General features: G+C 42.3%; 3 protein-coding genes across 4 annotated transcripts; 2 read left to right on the plus strand and 1 right to left on the minus strand.

The window, feature by feature from the left end:
• Positions 1–545: 545 nt before the first annotated feature.
• Positions 546–3,522, minus strand: fgfr1op2 (FGFR1 oncogene partner 2). The gene is made up of 6 exons (XM_079235852.1): positions 3,263–3,522; positions 2,207–2,343; positions 1,888–2,005; positions 1,553–1,695; positions 1,278–1,391; positions 546–993 (listed from the first exon to the last, which is right to left on the minus strand). Exons 1-6 carry the CDS (start codon positions 3,285–3,287, stop codon positions 856–858), a joined length of 675 nt encoding a protein of 224 aa, XP_079091978.1. The 5' UTR covers positions 3,288–3,522; the 3' UTR covers positions 546–855.
• A 75-nt stretch (positions 3,523–3,597) lies between these two features.
• On the plus strand, positions 3,598–7,626 carry med21 (mediator complex subunit 21). The gene is made up of 4 exons (XM_079236359.1): positions 3,598–3,675; positions 4,060–4,174; positions 4,400–4,500; positions 6,985–7,626. The coding sequence occupies exons 1-4, from the start codon at positions 3,634–3,636 to the stop codon at positions 7,162–7,164; spliced, it is 438 nt and encodes a 145-aa protein (XP_079092485.1). The 5' UTR covers positions 3,598–3,633; the 3' UTR covers positions 7,165–7,626.
• A 5,246-nt stretch (positions 7,627–12,872) lies between these two features.
• LOC306752469 (serine/threonine-protein kinase 38-like) lies at positions 12,873–17,855 on the plus strand (the record flags this gene model as incomplete). Of its 2 annotated transcripts, none has more annotated exons than XM_079236231.1 (13): positions 12,873–13,000; positions 13,679–13,730; positions 13,829–13,951; positions 14,090–14,173; positions 14,271–14,394; positions 14,532–14,686; positions 14,787–14,889; positions 15,027–15,088; positions 15,249–15,366; positions 16,254–16,377; positions 16,516–16,611; positions 17,330–17,430; positions 17,551–17,855. In XM_079236231.1, the coding sequence occupies 13 exons, from the start codon at positions 12,873–12,875 to the stop codon at positions 17,673–17,675; spliced, it is 1,395 nt and encodes a 464-aa protein (XP_079092357.1). In that variant the 3' UTR covers positions 17,676–17,855. The 2 variants fall into 2 exon arrangements, with proteins under 2 accessions (XP_079092357.1, XP_079092356.1); XM_079236230.1 differs by having other exon boundaries at positions 17,330–17,421.
• Positions 17,856–18,146: the final 291 nt, after the last annotated feature.

The raw sequence follows: 18,146 nt of genomic DNA on the forward strand, positions 1-18,146 counted from the left end.
GTACATTTAATATGTTTCTATTTCTTGCACTGTGTTGATTGTTGTTGTTTGTATATGGTATGCACCATCCGCCAAGACAAATTCCTCGTATGTGTAACATACCTGGCAAATAAATGGTTCTGATTCTGAAAAGGACGTTTGTTGATCTTGGAAAACGTGGCAGAGTGGGAGCTCTTTGATTTCATTATTAGTGCACAGCTGATCACAATAAAGTAATTTATGCTAACAACAAGCACAACTGTGTGCAAAACATTAATGTAAAGCAGTACAAATAAAACATAACAAAGGCTGCTGTTCTTGATTTACAGAAATTCAGCTCTTGAAATAAACACTGTAATGTTGGAGGAATGCTTTCCAACATTACTCTGCTGCCTTGTTGCAGTTCTGCAGCAGAAGGGGAAGTTGGATGTTACAACAGATCTTGTGTGTTGGATAATGATTCTATTCCTGCTTTTAAGCTGCTGATGACAATATACTACAACAACGTATATAATGAAAGCAAGACGCTACCACACAGAACTAAAAACAGAGACAATTTACATGTTTATAGTTTTATTCCACTCAAGCCCTTCTTTTACCCATTCATACATTAAAACCTTGCAGGCACCCAAGACTCATGCATGCTGGCAAAATGATTAAACATAACAGTACGAACAAAAAATTAAATGAAACTGATCTTTTTCACTGCTTGTGTCTGAATCACCAGACGAGGATGCAGCTCTGCAGAATCATGCTGTAAATGCTCCAGGAGAAGGGAGAGTATACAGAATCTGTAGGGTGAAGGATGAAGTGGTATGTGGCAAGAGACTGTACACAATAGTGGCAGCGGCAGGGGGGCGGGCACCAACGGGCTCTCTAATTCTTTCGTAAGCTGACGTCGCCGCTGGTCAGCAACGGCGACAGCGACGTGTTCTCTGATGAGTCTTCTCTCTTCAGAACCAGGAAAGCCTCGCGACTGATTCCCAGCAGCTCTCGGAGGCCGCTGTTCTCCAGCTAAGACGCACAAACAGAAATGTACAGCCGTGCATTCAGATGAAATAATACCAGCACTGCTACTTCTATTACGACTAATGTGAACCTGGCTTTTTTTATTTGATGCGGCATCAATCAATGCATATTCACACGTTCACATGTACCATCAACTCTGCAAATATTTGAAAGACAGCGTGGCTTAGGATTTTTCTCAAGTTTCGATTTGAGTCCCAACCTTGAACCATCATTTTATTCGGACAACTGTTGGAAGTTTACGTGGAACAGATTTGGGCATTTTCTTTTACCTCTAGCCGTTTAATCCTCTCCTCGTCTTCACATATTCTTCCCTCGTCCACCTCTATCGCCTTCCTCATCACAGAGGCCATCTCGTTGATCTTGTCTATGTGTGCTTGCATTTCCTACAAAAGATAAAACAAATAATAATAAAAATACAGAAATGAATAAAAAGGGCAGTGGAAGTTGGGAAAATGGGTCTTTAGTAATCAGCTGTCACGTTGTTTCACAAGTAATCCCACAAATAACAAGGCACTTAAAGAAGGATTAAGTGGGCCTCACTGACCGTGGTGTGCTGCTCTTTCAGCTGTGTCAGGATGGCGGGGTCGTCTCTCTTGCTGGCCATGAGCAGCCTGAACACCTGCTCCCTGTATTTGGTCATGATGAGCTCCAACGCAGACTGGTGTTCATCTAACGACGTCCGTAGCTCTGCAGGAAGAGTAAACACAGGCTTGTTGTCGGAGACATCGCTGCAGAAAACCTCTACAAGAACATCTGTCAACTCCCTGTTATCTGTTGTGATTAGCCATCTCTGTGTTTTTGACAATCAGGAGTCCACTCCGAAACGGTCAGAAAGCAGCCATCCCACATAAAGAATAGCATTACAAATGAAATGCCGACCTTTGTTCTCCTGTTGGAGGTCTCTGATCTGACGGTTTTCCTGTTGGATTCCTAGGACCAGACTAGAACGAGGACGATGTCGCGCTACCTGGTTCAACGAGTCAATCTCCTCCTGGTACTGCCAACAAGAAACCACCTCCCATTAGACAACTGGAAGATTACAGACTAAATGGTTTTACAGCCCATAGTTTGCAGTGATTTACGTCACCGCCTTACACTTACTGTCATCAGTAGATCAATGTTAGTTTTGAATAATTATGCATTGAAGCATCTATGAAAAGAACATTCATATTTAATTGCCACCAACACAATACCATACCTGTTGCATGGCCTCCACTCGCTTGTTAAGCGATGTCGTCTGTTCGATTAACAGCTCGGCCGCGTTGTCATGGTTACGAAGCCTCTCCACTAACGACTTGGCATCTGCCAGGACCTTTTCTAAGGTGCAGTTCATGCCTGAGGAAATACAAGTCATCATTACCAGGCTTAATGACCACTGCATTCTGGTGGAAAAGAGTGGATTCCTGTTACGTTATAACAGGGTGATGTTGCCATTAAGAGATGGTATATATTTCAGTGTTAGAAATACAAGGTAATGTCAATAACTAATCCATTTTGTAATTAATAAAATCATTGTGTCTTCTGGGCTAGTGTGTTCTCTTTCCTCCGGTCTCAATGAATTAAAATACCTGATGATTGACTCAAAATTCTTGCATATAAATATATATCGAATATGACTTGCCTATCCCTCACTATTGGCATTTAAAAGTCTACTTTGTATTTTAATCAGGCTTTTATCGGCAATACATTGAGGCAGATAAAGCACATTATGCCTCACCAAGCTGTTCATTATATCACTTACTGACCAGGGGAAGAGTCACACGAACAGAAACTGAAGCTCTCCACTTGTAAATCTTCAGACTATGATCAATTAGAGTCATTAAAGTTAATACAACTACACTGTATTGCTCAGAACAATGTCCAGAGTGAAGTAGAAAGACATAACCTATCAAATAACTTAACCTACCCTCCTCCTCCGCGGATGTCAGCTGCTGTGTCCGCTAATGCGCTCAAGCTAACGTTACCTTGCTACAAGTAATATTTAGTTACTGGTACGCCATATTTATCTGAGCTGGAGTGAATTACGCAAGGTGTTTCTGCTTCAGTTAACTGACTGAGTAACGTTAACATTTTACCAGCAGCACAAACATGAAGTATTTGCTAATTCATTAGCCGACGTACAACCCTCACTTCAGCTGTCACACACATCCACTTCGGTTTCATATTATAAACATGTTCCAGCTGGTCGACTGACATCACAAATAGGTCTTCCTGATTAACTCTAGAAATAAAATTGAAGAAAACACTGTCATACCTGGGGAACTCAAAGTGCAAGACATTGGAGTTTAGCTAGTCCGTCGTTACTTCCTGTTGATGTTTGGTAGCTAATGTTAGCTACAGGCTAACATTCGTCCCCATCAAGGGGCAAAGAGTCGGGTTAGATGTTGTGATGCAGCGCTATTCCTTTTTAAAACACGAGGATGTGTCAGCAGACATGAACTATGGACTTGTTTCAACACTCGACTCGCTGTAAAGTCAGTCTTGCTGTGACTTGAGTGGCTACAACTAACCTAAACGATAATATGCTAAAGCTTCCCAAATCCCGTCAAAGAAATCCCGCGAGGTTTTTGATATCATCACATTCTCGCGACAGTTGCAGCGGGACTTTGTTAAATTACAGAAAATATGGCGGACAGGCTAACGCAACTCCAAGACGCTGTCAATTCGGTAGGACACATTTTGTAGTATTTAAACATTAGCTGACGACAAATAACTATTTTGTTTGACTGTATGTGTAATTTGAAGGTGGTAGGTAGTGTCTAGTTGCCCCATTATGTTCAGTTACTTTGTAAACATCGCTAGCTTTACATCCCTGGGCAGCTAACGACCAGGGGCCTGTAACGTTACCACGAACAAGTTGAGCTAGCTTCAGGTTACATTGCACACAGTCAGAAACATGTTGTACAGTGTTGGAGTCCTAAGACATTCGGACCTCAAAAGGGACTAAAAAGCTAACGGGCAGCGTCGATAACGAGGTTTATGAACGTTTAATGGTATCGCTTCCTGCATGAAATAAAGTCTCATCCAAACGATGTTGTTTTATGTGTCCAGCTTGCAGATCAGTTTTGTAATGCCATCGGAGTCCTGCAGCAATGTGCGCCTCCTGCCTCCTTCAATAACATCCAGACAGCTATCAACAAAGATCAGCCAGCAAACCCAACCGAAGGTGAAATAATACATATCTGCTTCACATTGATATAGTCACTCATATCAAATTGATGTGATCAACGTTAATCCATAACACATAAACAATTGTATTTCACTATTACTGAACATTGTTTTCTTCCCCACTTAATGGTATCTGTCTTATCTGTTTGCTAACGACATACAGTATAGAGACACATGCTTTGTTTAACATTGAGCCTACATTATTCCTATTCTCTCTACCCAGAATATGCCCAGCTATTTGCAGCCCTGATCGCCAGAACAGCCAAAGATGTGGATGTACTAATCGACTCCCTGCCCAGTGAGGAGTCCACGGCAGCTCTGCAGGTCAGCACATGCTCCATTAACTTTTACAGGATCAGTTACAGATCTCATGATGAACGCATTGAAAAGCCCAGCTTTTATTTCTAGCTTTCAGTCAGCAGAGGGAGCCAAATGAACGCTTCTACATCTGATTTCTACAATTTGACAAGGACAATTATCTCTGTTCATAGGTATAACATAAATAATAAAATGATTGCAATCAATTTTCAGGCATAATATTTTCCTGGATGACTTGTTTTAATTACTTACACCTACACACTAATCAATCGGTATTTGTTCACATATACTTTACCACATTGTAACACAAAATGTGTATCTTCGATAGTTTAATGGTTTGATCAATTCAAGTGGCTATTCTCAGAGCACCCTCTAGTGGGCCGCAAAGGTACCGCTAAATGATTTTGCATAAATAAAAAAACATAGTAATTCAAACACAAAAAACATTTGAATGACCAGTTACGTTTGAATATAACCACAGATATCACAACACATCATCAGGTTGAGTACAACGTGCTTTGCCACTGCTAGCTAGCTAAAGTTTTCTAGGATGCATTGTTTTTTTTAAGGAAAAAGTCACGCGGGAGACAACCCTGCTCCACTTAAAGCGCCTAAGCACATGGGGAAGGAATATGACCCTGAACACATACATTTGTATTCATAATCTCAGGCAGTGATGGGTGAGAGTAAGCAGAATATTTATCTTGGTCATTACACCGCAAAGTGGCAGAACACGTTATGATATCCCAGTTTTATTTTTATTTTATTCGGAAAGGTGGCCCTCGGAACATTATTAAATATAAAAGTGGGCCTCAAATGAGAAAACGTTTGAAACCCCTGATTTATGGAGACTCTGATCAGAGCCTCCTGCAATACATTTTCCGATCGTACACTGATCAGTGTACGATCGGAAAATATGTTGCAGTTGATGAAATGCAACAACAATTCAGAAGAATATTTAATGTATTTTTCAGGGTCACTGAGTATTTGTGAGGTGCCTCTTTAAGTTAATTTCTTATTTGCCCTACAAAGGAAATGGAGAGGAAAGGCTGCTGCTGTGTCTGTGTTGATTCCTGTCCTAAAGATAGGAGGTTATATTGGATGAGGAGGATCCAATGATCCTTACAGGTTAAAAGTAATGCAAGTGATACGAGCGAGTGCCCAATGTATATCTGGAAGGACTGTTAGGATCGGCTCACGACTTCCTCTGTATTTTGGAGCACTGAGGTTTTTCGCCATAGAACAGCTGAACTACACAGATGATGTAATGTGTCATTTTAAGTATCAGTTCATACAATGATGAGGATGACCCTCATTCTTTAATTACTTATAGTTCCTGTGCAACATAGAGATGCTAACTTGGCTTTTTTTTTACTTTTCAGAAGAAGAAAAAAAGAATTTTCTTGTGTGTAGACAAACAATTTAGATTCTTGCACAGGAGAACGCAAAGAGCAACACCATCACTGCTGGACTCCTCTCATGAAATGAGAGGACATGTGAGGACACTTCCCGTGGACTTCCTGAATTTAGTCTTGTTCTAAATAAGCACATGGTGTTTGAAGCTCTTTCCAACATAAAGATGGAGTACTTTGTTAGAAGACTGTAGCATGAATTCCAAAACAAACGAAATATGAATGAATTGATTCTAAACTAAACTTAAAGATACAACCATGCAATAACTGTAAATGCATACAATGGTAGTGCCGGGTAACATTCTTACCATACTGAGTGCAAGTGTTGTTGGTACTGCATATTGTCTTGTATTGCATTAGAAAGGCGCTTAATTGAGTTGTTGCATGCATGCTGGAAATGACTGTACAATGAACCTATATTTATACAAACAATTGTCGGGCTTGACTTGAAAGTGTGACACAATATGCAGTTTGGTGACAAGACTTCATATACCATCCAATACAAAAGAAAACTACAAGTACCTCAAAACTGTACTTGAGTAGCCTAAATGTACAAGAGTACAACGTTCTTCATCGATCCAGCCGCTTCATTATGGTCCTAAACTGCACCAGATTGAGGCATTTATTAATAAAAAATGTAGCATGTCCCCGGACTCCCAGGTAGAGGGGTTGGAAGTTCACCCAGCATTGTCTCTCAAAATTCTTTGGGAACCACTGTTCCTCTCTCTGTCTCTAACTTCCCTGTATAAAGGCACAGATTAACTCATCAATAACTGTCAATACAATATTTAAGGAGGGAAATCATCCGCTTCAGATCCCAAGCGACTTAGATTTTATTTTCTCCGAAAAGTAATGCTTTTTTCATCTTGAGCAGTCAGTCTGTGTTCAATCAATTACAACTAACTGGCAGCAACAAACCTGCAACTATTGATCAGTAAAACAGAGTGTGATGCCGTAAGGGACAGTTCCTCGTGTAAGGGCTCGCTGTTTGTACGGTTTGCTTGTGCTCAGGTCATTTTTAAGATGGACAGACAACAGCGCCCCCTCTCATTGTAAACGATGTGTTCCCTCTCGTCAGGCGGCCAGTCTGCGGCAGCTGGAGGAGGAGAACCATGACGCAGCAGCTCGTCTGGAGGAGGTGGTGTACCGCGGTGACATGCTGCTGGACAAGATCCAGAGCGCCCTGGCTGACATCGCACAGTCTCAGCTCCGCACGCGCAACGGAGCAGCGAGCCAGCCCTCGCCGGCCGAATCCTGACCCACTGTGTGCATAACGGAGTTCTGGACAATTCTGGGTCATTGCCCTCCTCACTCTGACCCCTCAGACATCAGCTGCAAGCCTCAAAACACTCATCATTTGGTTGCTTAGCGGCGTTATTGTCGCACGGCAGCCACTGTTCTCAAGGCAAACGCACGCGGAAACCGTGTCTTCACGTACACATGGTTTTGTATATATGAACCTTTCTGCTGATACAAAAATATGTCTCCAAAAGGCTGGTCTGAATGTGTGACTGGTCACCATGTCCTGTTTTCTTTTTAATGTCTATGTTGGATGTTGATCAAGTCTGTTTTTGTAGATATTTATGAATGAAATGATTGAAATTCTCGTTTTGGAGTATGTCCACTTAACCTCTCAGCACTCTTCAGAGCAGATAACTAACCCACTCAGCTCAATGAAGACTTTTTCTTCTTCTTTTTTTTAATAAAGCCTGAAAAAACACTTTAAAGGTGTCATTTGTTCAACGTTTTTTGTATCTTTAAAAGACATTTGCTGTGGGGAAGTATGTTTACCTCCAGAACACGGAGGATGTTTATGTTTAGAGAGACCAGCTGCTGATGACTCAGATACATATATGGGAACCATAACAAATTTAGGATTCAGGATGAGGCATCAGAAAATTTCGGAAAGACCAAAAAATGCATTTAGGACGGGGTGTATTTTGGAGTTTTGTTTCGAAAACCCTGACACTTAGATTGCATAATTCCTTTTAAATTAGATAAAATAGCCGTTTTGCCTCCTCAGACAGTCCTAAAAAAATGCCAGTATAAGAGGGGAAAAAAAAACATACTTGGTTGAACTGTTCATTTTTAGAAATCCAGCTATAATTATGTTTACACACAACTGTGGTGGTGTGGCGTGTGGCCTTAATTTCACTCAAATCAAAAAGGATCTCAGTGGTCGTAGTCCAGGCTCCCAGAGAGAGTTTATAGCCCAGATCTAAATGTAGGTGCTGTGTCACAGCTCAGTGGACCCTGCTGATGTGAGAAATATAAAAACAGCCTTGTCTGCTGGACACCACACCCAACACACACACACATCTGTGCATGTTGACATCATGGCTCTGACAGTAAAAACACTTGACACGTCCAAATAAGGAGATGTATGGCCTGGACAACACAAGTCTGTTGGTGTCTTGTTTTCATTTTTTTACTACTGTAATTAGTTTCAATTTGATTTACCGCATACACCTCTGATTTATTAATAGGAAATTAAAGATTACGGTAACTGCACGGCGAAGCATCCTTTGCTGGGATGATTGGAGGAAACAAACCAGTTTCCTGTGGAATTTCTAGATTGCAAGATTGTTGAAGTATAAAAAAAACATAAGCTGCAGTGTAACAATGAACAAGGGTTTTACTATTACTCATACTCTATTTTCATCCAAACCAGCTGCAGTCGTCCCAGAATATAGTTGGTCTTGGTATTTGTGGCACTCTATCGTGACTTATGAGCCAAACCTATAAAATGTTTATGGGTAATGATTACAGTTTTTTATTTGTACAGTAGTAATACTGTATTGTTAATCATTCATATACGTTTGTTTTCTTCTGTAAAAATATCTGCAATAAAGCTATTGCAATTAAAAAACAGCAAATTGTTGTCTGATCACAGTGTGACCTTTTATTGACCTTAGATAGCCTCTTGTAGTTCACATGGCATTTGCTATTTATGTGTGAAGAATCTAATACATTTCTAATGTTTGTGTCATTTCTAATGTTTTGTGTCACGTGATGAAATAGTATCACAATAATATTAGTTAATGTTTCTGAGCATAAGCAATACTATTATGTAACAACGCTTACAATTACTGGAGCCACAGACCACTCTTTCATAGCCGCAGATGCTTGCTAGCCAAATGAACCTGCGTCCTGGAACGCAACTCTCGCGGGGCGGTTCAGATCTTCTCATTGGCTGATGCGCATGTCATCTACATGAATTTTGCATATATGATTGGCCAGTGGAAACCACGGGCCCCTTTCCCCATCGCTGATTGGTTCTTGCCGACGTCAATCAAACGCTACGCCGTTACGTGGGCGGAGCGTCGGATGAGCCTGACGGTCCCAGGAAGCCCCGCTGCTTATTTCATATATTTCTTTTTAGCGATAAAGGCGGTTGAACCGCTGATATTCGAGGTCAGGGAGTACAAATGAAAAAAGCTAAATAATTTAACATGATTTCAGGTTAGCTTGCTGTCAACGCCAGGGCACATTTGTTTTGATTTGGCGTTGATATCGACGATGTTTACTGTGCAGCCTGATAAGTTCCTCTAAAGGGTGGCCAATATCTGGAGCCTCGAGCCGACTGCTGCCTAAATATTAGGCAGAATAAAGACTATTTCTCTTATATCGTGGGGTGGCGGCAAGCCAATCATTTACTCTGGAGCCGGACACGGAGGTAAGTGGAACACATTTTCCACATCTTTCTTTATTTGCTCTTTTTTTGAATGCTGTCGGATTTTTCATGGGACCTGCCAGACAGAGCAAAGGGAACATAGCGTGCAGTTAGCTAGCTAACACACAACACCGCGTCTCAATGGAGTAACCTGGTATTATTAAAAACGAATTAGTTTAATAAAAAAGAGAGAATATTAAATAGTGACCGCCGTTGTGTGCCAGGCAGCGGTGGAGGTTTCGGCAGGATGGCACAAAAAGTATAAATGTAGGTGAGTGGTGAACAGGATCTGACCGTGTGTACGGAGCTCGGTTAACGGTTAACGGTTAACGGTCCGCCAGGTGCACGCGCAGGCTGCAGGTCCACGCGCAGTCTGCGCAGGTGGATGGAGGACGTGTAATTCAGCACATTGCGTTAAAAGCATTACCGTGACCACACACAATAAACGTACAAAAGTCAGACATTTACATTTATTTTGCCCCCTTTAGCTTTGGGATAACCTTTGCGAAACGCACCTGTCAATATGTTTGAAATTCATCTATTTTTGGGCATTTCTTTCCAATTTTGAAACTCATTCCGAAGTGTATGTTAAGACTGGAAAAAACAAACACTGCGAATAAGGATATATAACGAACATATTTCCTTATTATGTGTAAAATGATACTGCACAATGTAAGGGATATTTCTGAATAATTAATGCGTACCATTAAGTTCCCATTAAAATAATGTTAGTGTGTGTGTGTGTGTGTGTGTGTGTGTGTGTGTGTGTGTGTGTGTGTGTGTGTGTGTGTGTGTGTGTGTGTGTGTCATTCTTTTCCCTGGCGTCATGACTGAGTTCTTTCATTCAGGACGGAAAGGGTTTCCTGTCCAGTCACTTACAGTACTTGTAGGCTGGAGTGTGTCTGTGTGAGTGTGTCTGTGTGAGTGTGAGAGAGTGTGTGCACAGACACTCGCACACACTCCTGAGTTCTAAACCTGTTTTTTCTTAATTGTGACCAAATCCTTTACTTTTATTTGTAGATTGACAGATGTGTGCATGCTTTGGTCTCCAAATAGTGTGCTTGCTTTTTTAGTGCCTTCCTTATAAGTGCCTGAGCGTTGTAGCCTTGTTTGTTTAGCTAGGGGAGAAGTTCAGACTGAGCTAAAGGCGTTTTCCACCGAGTTGGGGAAACAAGCACGAAACACATCCAAATGTTCACAAGTGTGAACATTAAAGGGGAGCCACTCGCATTTTCAATATTCATACATGTCATTCCTATGGTCTAAAATAATCCCAATAATCCCAGTAAACATGGACAGGTCCAAATGTTTGAGACTCTTCTCTCAGTTTTAGTTTTTTCTTAATCTAAATTGAAGTCCCAGTCGATAGCCGTTAAATGTCGTTAGATTTTTCACAGACCAGGAAAAGCGTTCTGTGAAACATTATTTAATAGCTTCTATTAATAGTAGCAAACGACAGACAACGGTGAATCTAGTGGAGCATTTAACAACTAAAGAGATTAGGTGGAGACCAAAAACAGAGCAAAACGGTGAGTCAATATTGAACTCCTCAAACGGCCATAAACACAACGCCAAGCATTTTAAATATTTGCTTTAGACAAAGTGTAATCCAGAATACAAACACAGAGCTAATAGAATTAGGCGCTGGCTAAATGTCTGATTAGCGCTGCTGTTTATGACCAAAGTGTATGAATGTAATACTGCTGACGATGCATCTGTCAAATGTTCTACCATACACGTTGACCAAAAATAACACCAGTGATTGAAGACCTCAGGAACCGCTTGGTTTTCCAGTGTCCCCGAAACAAAAACCTCCCGCACCAGGCAAGTTTTGCAGCAGTGAGTAAGAATGTTCTCAGAAGTCAGGAAGCATCTTGTTGTTGCGGCCCGGACGGGAAAAGGACCGGCGACGAGACAAAACATGGGTCGTCTGTCTGAGCTGCAGGGCTGTTTTTATCTCTGTGAGCTAATCAAGTCCGTTCTGTCTGATGGAGTTCTGCTGAAATCTTTTGATGATGCACACACTTGTCCACCCTCCTCCTCTTTCCCTCTATCACATACGTATGTTCAAATGTACTCATGTTGAGAATAAGAGAAAGTAGTTCCCATGAATAGGGACTTAAGTGCCGTTCTTATGTGAACCAGAAAGAATGTCAGTCCTCCTCAGGTGACTTTTAATCTAGAATCGTTCTTCGTCAGTTTGATATGACCAGAGATTAGTAAAGATGCAAAGAAATGCGTACCGAGAGAGATCAGTGCAGATTTCACTGATTAGTTCCTGGAATGCAACATTGCAGACCGCGAGCCGCCCAGCACATGATCGATGGTACTTACAGTGACACTCAACCGATTTCACACGTTAAGATCAAACAATAATTGATCTACTCAGCCTGTAAAAACAGTTGGATGGCATTTTAAACTGAAAAATCATCTTTGAGAGACATAGGTATTTGCATGGAGTGGAAGATCTCGTGAAAGATGCTATGAAATTGCATTATGGGAAGTGTAGGATTCAGTGTTTTTGGAGCTTGGCACGCACACACAAGGTAATATTATGTCAGAATATCTTGGCCTTTGCTGCTTTGTTTTTTGCATGTACAGTATTTGCCATATGAAAATAAATCCAGAAACGTTCACCAGGTAACTTGAATAGCTCTTTATTTTGAAATAATGAATCATTCTATAATTATTGGGGTGATTCGTTGGAGATTGCCTCTAAAAGCTGAAAAATTACTTACTTTCTTGAAGTTTAACACAGAAGCTGCTGAAAACTTTGACTACTCTTGATCCAAGAGGTAATTAGGTAGTTTTATATCATCTCTTGATAAACATCATCCGTTCTGTAGCAGAAAAAGGAAGACTTATTTCCAAAAAGCTGTTTTTCCTCCTATCCGGGTTGTTGTCGTGCTTTAGTTGTTTGAGAAATTGATGGAGTGATTGTGATGGTGGTTCGCTGTGCATGCAGAGCCTGCGTCTCTCTCACCAAGGACCCTTAAATCGATGCTAATCTTGTTCTATCAGACGGACTTCTCTTGTAGATTAGTCATGGAAAATGAGACCCATCCAAGTTTTCCTTTTGTATCCTTTTGGAGCAAAAAAAGTGGTTGAGTTAATTTGCTTTCCTTGACTAATGCACATGCGCACATCACAATATTGAAGCTGAAACGATGCGTCATGCAGCCGATACTGTAGAGGACAGAAACACGGGTCACCCAGGGACTCTCTGACAGGTGAGAATATATTTTTTATAGAGACTGAATTGATTTGATATTGTCTTTCAGGAGAGTGTGGCCATGACGGGAGAGACTGCAGCCACCCTTCCCATGAGCAACCACACCCGAGAGAGGGTGACCGTGGCCAAGCTGACGCTGGAGAACTTCTACAGCACTCTGCTCACGCAGCACGAGGAGCGCGAGATGAGGTGAAGCATCCGCCTGGACTCGGGGAAGAAGTGATTCCATTTTGCTGGGCAAGGGTCACGGGGCCTCGCGCACAAACATGTTGTTTGGCCATAACTTAAGAAGTTATATGCCAGTTATGACAATATCATGCAAATGTCTGAAGCGGTGACAAATGTAAACTGCAACACAGGACGGTAATTCTAGCTTTTCGCACACCAACATTGTGGCTCATATTTAAAACAGCTTGTTTGAAAACAGCGAAGACACCTGTCAGAGTTTTGTCAAGAGCTGGATTTTCTCCACACAAATGTACAGAAACACATCCGACCACTTGCATCTGTTGAATATCACTGTCGCTCAGTAACATTCCAGTCCATGTTGTACGTGTCTATTCATCAAAAAGACTTCCTGGACGCCACACTCGTATTAGTAATCTCACGCGTGCCCCGAACAACCTTTATCCTCAGTCCCCTCAGTCGCGTGTAAATGAAGCTGTAGCAACAAATGACATCCCATAATCTGCCTCTTGTGTTCTCACTTTAGATGTAGAACTGATCTGTAGTCCAGGTAACATGGTAAAACTGTTTACCTCCCTTGTACGAACATTTTCAAGATCTGCTTTAAGTAACGTGCGGTGTTTTTGCGGTGTAGCCCTCATCCCGATTTCCATTGTGTGTAATGCGTTGTATTGTTCACAGGCAGAAGAAGCTGGAGAAGGCCATGGACGATGAGGGTTTGCCAGATGAGGAGGTGCGGTACGCTTTGTGAAAAGATAACTATTTTCTTTCCTTTTAAATTTTTTTTCACTTCCTCAGTTGACTCCCTGTTTTTCCGCCTGTGTTTTGCAGAAAGTAATGCGCCGCTCGCAGCATGCCCGTAAGGAGACCGAGTTCTTGCGACTCAAGCGGACGCGACTTGGCCTGGATGACTTTGAGTCTCTGAAAGTGATCGGACGGGGGGCTTTTGGAGAGGTACGGTGGAAGAAAAGCATGGCAAAGCTCTTGTAGATCTTTATTAGAAATAAAATAACACCATTTTGTTGCTCTTTTATCACAGCTATATCCCATTTGCATTCCTTATGAACAAAACTGTGATGTCGTCTCCCTCAGGTCCGTTTGGTGCAGAAGAAAGACACGGGGCACATTTACGCCATGAAGATCTTGAGGAAGGCCGACATGCTGGAGAAAGAACAGGTCGGCACCGCAGTTCTGGAGAATGTTAAAGACGCGCCGTGGAAGCTGCACGCTCTCGTATCGGAGGCGTCTTACTCTGTCTTCTGTCTCTCTTCAGGTCGCACATATCCGGGCGGAGAGGGATATTCTGGTGGAGGCGGACGGCGCCTGGGTGGTCAAGATGTTCTACAGCTTCCAGGACAAGAGGAACCTCTACCTCATCATGGAGTTCTTGCCTGGAGGTCAGCACGGATCCATTTGTGTGACTCTAGCATTTAAGGGTTATTAGTATGTTGAGTGTTTTTAAAACGGGATGAATCGCTGTGACGCGAGCCGGACAGACAAACATTTTGTGCCGACCTCTGCCCTTTGTTGCCAGGCGACATGATGACCCTGCTGATGAAGAAGGACACCCTGTCCGAAGAGGCCACCCAGTTCTACATCGCGGAGACGGTCCTGGCCATCGACTCCATCCACCAGCTGGGCTTCATCCACAGAGACATCAAACCAGACAACCTGCTGCTGGACTCCAGGGTGAGACACAAGGACAGACGCACACACGCTTCACGGCCCGTCGGTAAGAACACACGCCGTGGTTCACGTGGAGACTCATTACATGTTAATGTGCCCACAGGGACACGTGAAGCTGTCCGATTTTGGCCTCTGTACGGGACTGAAGAAGGCTCATCGCACAGAATTCTACAGGAACCTGACGCACAACCCACCCAGTGATTTCTGTGAGTGCACAAGAAATAACAAGACTAGATGCATATTAATGTGCACTATAATGGATGGTAACCTAGAAACACGGCTTAGTCTTTTACAAAAAACATCTATTACATGATCACTTGCTTTACTCTCCCGCCTCTTGCAGCCTTTCAAAATATGAACTCCAAGAGGAAAGCAGAAACCTGGAAGAAGAACCGGAGGCAGCTGGTAAGCAATTACTAAAGAAAATAATTGCATATGAAGTATTGTGCTCATACTGGAAGGAACAGGGGGAAAAAACACAAAGTTGGCTTCCTGGTTTCTGCAAATATCGACACAGCAGGCTCTAAATCCTGGTTAACTTTCTGTGACTTTCTGTGACTTTCAGGCGTACTCTACTGTGGGAACGCCGGACTACATTGCTCCTGAAGTCTTCCTGCAGACGGGCTACAACAAGCTGTGTGACTGGTGGTCTCTGGGCGTCATCATGTACGAAATGCTCATCGGTAAGCATGCATTTGTCTGGATGTAAAGCACAGAGAGGTTGAATTAAATAGATCTGGAACATGGAAAACACAGATATTTGGCATAATTGTTTGAGTGTGTTATCGATTTGCAAGTATTTGAAACATTGCAGATGCCACAAATGAAATCATGTGGGAAATGTCTTAAAGGGATAGTTTGATTTATTTAAAGTTTGGGTTGTACAAGGTAGTCGTACGGTGTACTTCAGTAGATGGAGTTGGAGAAACAGACAGGAGTACTGGCACAGGATCAAAGCAACGTACTGCTGTGGACGGGTGCAGCAGCAAAAGGTTTTTTGCCACCTATAAAAAAAAAAGAGTACGCTATATTTAGAATATTTTTACCACTGAACGTTATCTCCGCTCTCTTCAAAGCCACAGCACTCCTTTGACCCAAATAAAAGTAGTTTTACCTGGCAGAACCCAGAAGTTGCTGGTCTCCCACTGCCTCGATCATTTGGTTATTTAGAGTTATTATCTGACTTTGGTGATTTTAAAGAGTTAGTTTAGATTCAATTGGAGTCTTGTGGCTCTAAAGAGAGTACGGATGGATGAAACTGCTTCAGTCTCTACGTTCGAAAGAGCTGTTTGACATCAAGGTAAAGCGGTGAGAATATTCTAAATTTACCGTACACATAAACTGATTTTTTCTTTAGGTGTCTAAACTGTTTTGTCACACCAGTACATCGCTGTACTGGTTCACATCAGAACTCCCCTTTAATATTGACTGTACACAGGAACAGTTACAGCAGATAATTTGCCGTCTTCCATGTTGAATGGCTGATTGACACCGGAATTAACCGGCTGCTGTCAGTGGACTTCTGCAGGTTGAATTGCTGTTTTTTTTAATGCTTGTTGGCTGTGTTCAGGTTACCCGCCCTTCTGCTCTGAGACGCCACAGGAGACATACAGGAAGGTGATGAACTGGAAGGAAACCCTCGTCTTCCCACCCGAAGTCCCCATCTCAGAGAGGGCCAAAGACTTGATATTAAAGTATGTAAAGATGCATTTTATTTCACGTGACGACCGAGTGCTAAACATGTTGGTGTGGACAGTGAATTATTGTCCAATTACCGTATGAATGTTTGTTGTTGACGGTTATATTATCAGTCTGCTGTTTGTGTGTTACAGGTATTGCACTGATGCCGAGAACAGGGTTGGAGCTGTGAGCGTGGAGGAGATCAAGAGTCATCAGTTCTTTGAGTCGGTGGACTGGGAGCACATCAGGTACATACATGTGGTGGCAATTTAACATGTCTGATTAACCGCTGAGTTTTACTTAATTTCACACAGACTTGCTCTCTTTCTCTAAATAAATCGTGATGTATATCTTTTAAATTTAATTATCAGCCTACTTATTCTACTGTTCTAAAGTGTATTATCTATTTGAGTATACACACAGTATTATTACCTTTTTAGTTACAAGATATCCAAAGACCTGTGATAATTACATATATTCAGAACAACCAAAATAAACATTTAGCTAAACATAACAGCAATACAGCAGGAAACGCTGTGAGAGAAAAGTTCCTCAATCCCTGATTTATGCGAACGTATTCATATTCATATGAAACTCATTCTAGCATATATTCCATCCAAGTTTTTTTTAAACATCTGGACAGGATGTACTTTTCTACATAATATTACTAATAATAAAAATGTTTGTTCATTTTAAATATGAAGCCTCAGAAAGGCTGAATAACAACAATATGTGACTACTGCTTAAAAATCACATGTGTTAATCGGAGCCCTCGCATAGCAACGTAGCACTATCCAAGCGCTAAATATTATGATTTACACAATGAACAGGTGCATTTGACTATGCAAACTCTTAGCCGAGGACGTTTACATACAGACAAGCCAACAATGTACTCGGTGTCTGGAGAAAGCCACACTTGCATGAAAGCTAACCCTGCTTATGATTCTCCCCGTCTTGCCTCCATAGGGAGCGTCCCGCAGCCATCTCCATCGAAATCAAGAGCATCGACGACACCTCAAACTTTGACGACTTCCCCGAGTCGGACATCCTTCAGCCAGGTTCGTCTTATGAAATGATTACTCTCTTTCTACTCTATCGGCTCGAGGGGGCCCTTTTCATGTACGTGATGCAGTGCCCTTCAAGTGGCACAATAATAACACCCCCTCTTGTTGTGTGTCCTTCAACAGCCAATGCGACAGAGCCGGACTTTAAATCGAAGGATTGGGTGTTCCTCAACTACACGTACAAACGCTTTGAGGGTCTGACTCAGCGAGGCACCATCCCCACATACATGAAGGCAGGGAAGGCCTGACACGGAGACGGCGTCATGGAGAGAAAGAAAAGAAGAGAAAAAAAAGAAAGACAGACGTTTACGGACACAGGGTCGGGCCGCCGAGCCCCGCTGGTGCTGAAAGGCCGCGCCGCCGGGCCTTTCAGTATAAATTTAACCCTCATCATAAGTCATTTAGGTCTGCTCAGCCGCCGCAAGAACGCCAAGAGCTCTGACATGAAGGAGCGTTTACCGCATTACCTCGGTTGTTTATATCGTATACACGTGCCGTCTTTAGATACAGCTCTCAGGCCAGCTCACTAACTAGGACACTAAATCAGCATATCTGCATGTACAGTCTGGAGAGGATGTTTCACGGCCCAGAGGCGGCAGCGGGAATGAGGATTAACCGCTCGGACATCTTCACAGCCGTAGTTTCTACTCTGGCGGCTAATTTAGCTCTGATGCAAGCACTAACACTCCAGACGGGCTTTATTCACTGTAGTACGAACA

Source organism: Taurulus bubalis, assembly GCF_910589615.1.
Source record: "Taurulus bubalis genome assembly, chromosome: 20".
NCBI classification, from domain to species: Eukaryota; Metazoa; Chordata; class Actinopteri; order Perciformes; family Cottidae; genus Taurulus; species Taurulus bubalis.